This window comes from Corylus avellana, chromosome ca10, assembly GCF_901000735.1.
Source record: "Corylus avellana chromosome ca10, CavTom2PMs-1.0".
NCBI lineage: Eukaryota > Viridiplantae > Streptophyta > Magnoliopsida > Fagales > Betulaceae > Corylus > Corylus avellana.
The window spans coordinates 19,439,613-19,442,283 of NC_081550.1; the positions used below are offsets into that span (position 1 = coordinate 19,439,613).

The 2,671-nt window shown below is 38.0% G+C and overlaps 1 protein-coding gene across 1 annotated transcript in view; it reads right to left on the bottom strand.

The window, feature by feature from the left end:
* Positions 1 to 447: 447 nt before the first annotated feature.
* LOC132163103 (receptor-like protein 6) overlaps positions 448 to 2,671 on the bottom strand; it is a 2,702-nt gene continuing 478 nt past the window's right edge. The window contains exon 2 of the mRNA XM_059573301.1: positions 448 to 2,627. Within this exon, the coding sequence (XP_059429284.1) occupies positions 448 to 2,627 (2,180 nt within the window). The remainder of the gene's footprint in view (positions 2,628 to 2,671) is intronic.

A 2,671-nucleotide genomic window follows, 5' to 3' on the forward strand; every position in this document is an offset into this window, starting at 1 on the left:
CAAAACACGTCCCAAACATATTAAACTGAAAAACTGTTAAATTACCTAAAAATATTAAATTAAAGAACCAAACATACCTGAGAGTTAAAAATAAAATCCTCAAGCTGACGACCAAACAACGTTGGTATTCAAACACCAACGGTTTACGAACTTCAGGTGTGAAAGGGATGGTCATGCAATTCATATGTACAAGTCATCTTGCAGTCCACTACCAATGTTGTGTGCCAATTTTTGCTCCACATGAATGAGTAGCCCCAAAAAATAATATCAAACAAGTACTTCAGAAATATAGTTTTCCAATTACAAATTAATGGCATACCTTAAAGACAATATTAATTTGCATCCAATTACATGGATCCATTTTTTATTTTGCTTAATAGCGAAACCAAAACCACAATAGTTAATCATGCATGATAAACTTGAAGGCATTGCGCTTCATAACTATGTCTAGTGCCTCGACCTCTGGTTTCCACATCTGCGCCTGTGATGATGTTCTTTTCCAAGATACAATTTGGGGAAGATCCTTAAAAGAATGTTATCAACGTGTCTGTAATACCATATCCTCCACTTCTTCCAAAACATAAGTGGCCCAATGACAATTCCAAAGCCAAAAATAAATCCCAGTTCAACACTTACATAATTCCATTCGATCACAGTCCCATAATTCCAATGCTTCTTTTCATACGTTGCAGGTGACAATCGTGGTGGTTCCCCATATGTGCAATGTGATTTCAAAGGAAAGCCACATAATCCTTGATTCCCTTCGTATGAAGTTTCCGAAAATGTAGCAAATTGTTTAGTCGACGGAATTTGCCCCACCAATTGATTGAAGGAAAGGTCGAGAAAAGAAAGGAAAATAAGACCATCGGCAAGTTGCACAGGAATCTTACCAAAAAGTTTGTTGCTTGACAGGTCTAGTACTTCAAGATTCCTCATTTTCTCCAACGATGATGGAATTTGGCCCGTGAAAGCATTATGCGACAAGTTGAGAATATGAAGCACTTTGAATTCCCCCATTTCTTTAGGTATTGGACCATCAAAACCATTGCACGAAAAGTCAATAGTAGTGAAGATTTCTTGGATATTCTTCAACTCCACCATGAAACCCTTGATAGTAACTGTTATCATATCTCGATAATAAATTCCAGCCACAGGAGTTTCGAGGTAACTTGGCCTTGATTGGGCCTCAAGTGAACGATTTATCATTGTCATCCAAGTCGAAAGAAGTATTATTGGAAGGTGACCAATAAAATTGTTTGAAGCCACGTCTATAACTTGAAGCGTCAGCCAGGTGGCATTAGGCTCTGGATGAGTAATGGGCCCGTAAAATTTGTTAGATCGCAAAACAAGAACCCTCAACATCGATGTGTTCTTCAAGTAAAATGGGAAGGTATCCTCGATGTGGTTGTTCCCAATGTCCAAGACCTCCAACCCAATGCAATTGGCCAAAGATTTTGGTAGCCCCCCTTCTAGTTGGTTTTTATTGAGATATAAAGTTTGTAAACCACAATTATCTGGAAATGCATCTGGAATTGTGCCATTGAGGTTGTTTATCCTTAGATTCAGCACCCCAAGTGTACGGCTCATCTTAATCAAGCATTGGGGAATTGTGCCACTGAAGGAATTATTAGACAGATCTAGAAGTTGAAGATTTGTAGCTTTGCATATTGATCTAGGGATGCTCCCATATAATTTATTACTTGAAAGATACAAGAATATAGTGTTGGCAAGGGATTGACTGATGCTTGCTGGTATCTCTCCATAGATCTGGTTGTTTGAAAGGTCTAGATAATATAAACTGGATTGGTTTCTCAAGAAATCAGGAAATACTTTCAACTTGCAAGAAGCCAACCCTAAGTGGTAAAATTGGGGGAATGAGGTTAACGAAATGTTAAAACCATTAAGTTCAACCAACAAGTTGTTGTATGAAAGATCAAGCTTTGAAGGCCTTTTAAACTTTTGAATCACAGTAAGGTTCAGGGAGCCAGAAAATTGGTTGTGCGAAAGATCTAACTCTTGCCATGATGGAAGGGAAAATAGAGAAATTGGAATATTCCCATTCAATGAATTGCCGCTCAAGTCAAGAGATTCCAGATTCAAAAGTTCTTCCCACTGAGTGGAATTAATTTGACCAGATAGATGATTATTATCAAGCCGTAAGGAAGTCAGATTCTTGACCATCCCGAAATTTGGAATTGATCCATTGAAATTGTTGTTTGACAAGTCCAAATAGGCCAATTGTGTGAGGTTGGCAATTGAGTCTGGAATTGATCCGTTGAAATTGTTGTATGACAAGTCCAAATAGGCCAATTGTGTGAGGCTCGCAATTGAGGTTGGAATTGGTCCGTTGACATTGCATCCGTCAAGATATAATGTTGACAACATTTTAAGGTTATCGAGAGAAGGTGGTAATGACCCAGAAAAATTTGTATAGCCAAGGTCCGTGTGTCGAAGAGATTCATTTGGGAGAAATTCTGGAAAAGAAACTTCAAGTTGAGGGTTATACGACAACTTAAGCGTTTGTAGCGTTGGAACCTGGAAGATCTTTTCAGGAAATTTTCCATTCAAGTAACAATAACTGAAATCCAAGGATGTCAAATTTTTGAAATCTGCAAAAAATTCTGGAACTGGAGCAGTAAAGTTGTTATCATGCAAACTAATAATTGAGAGG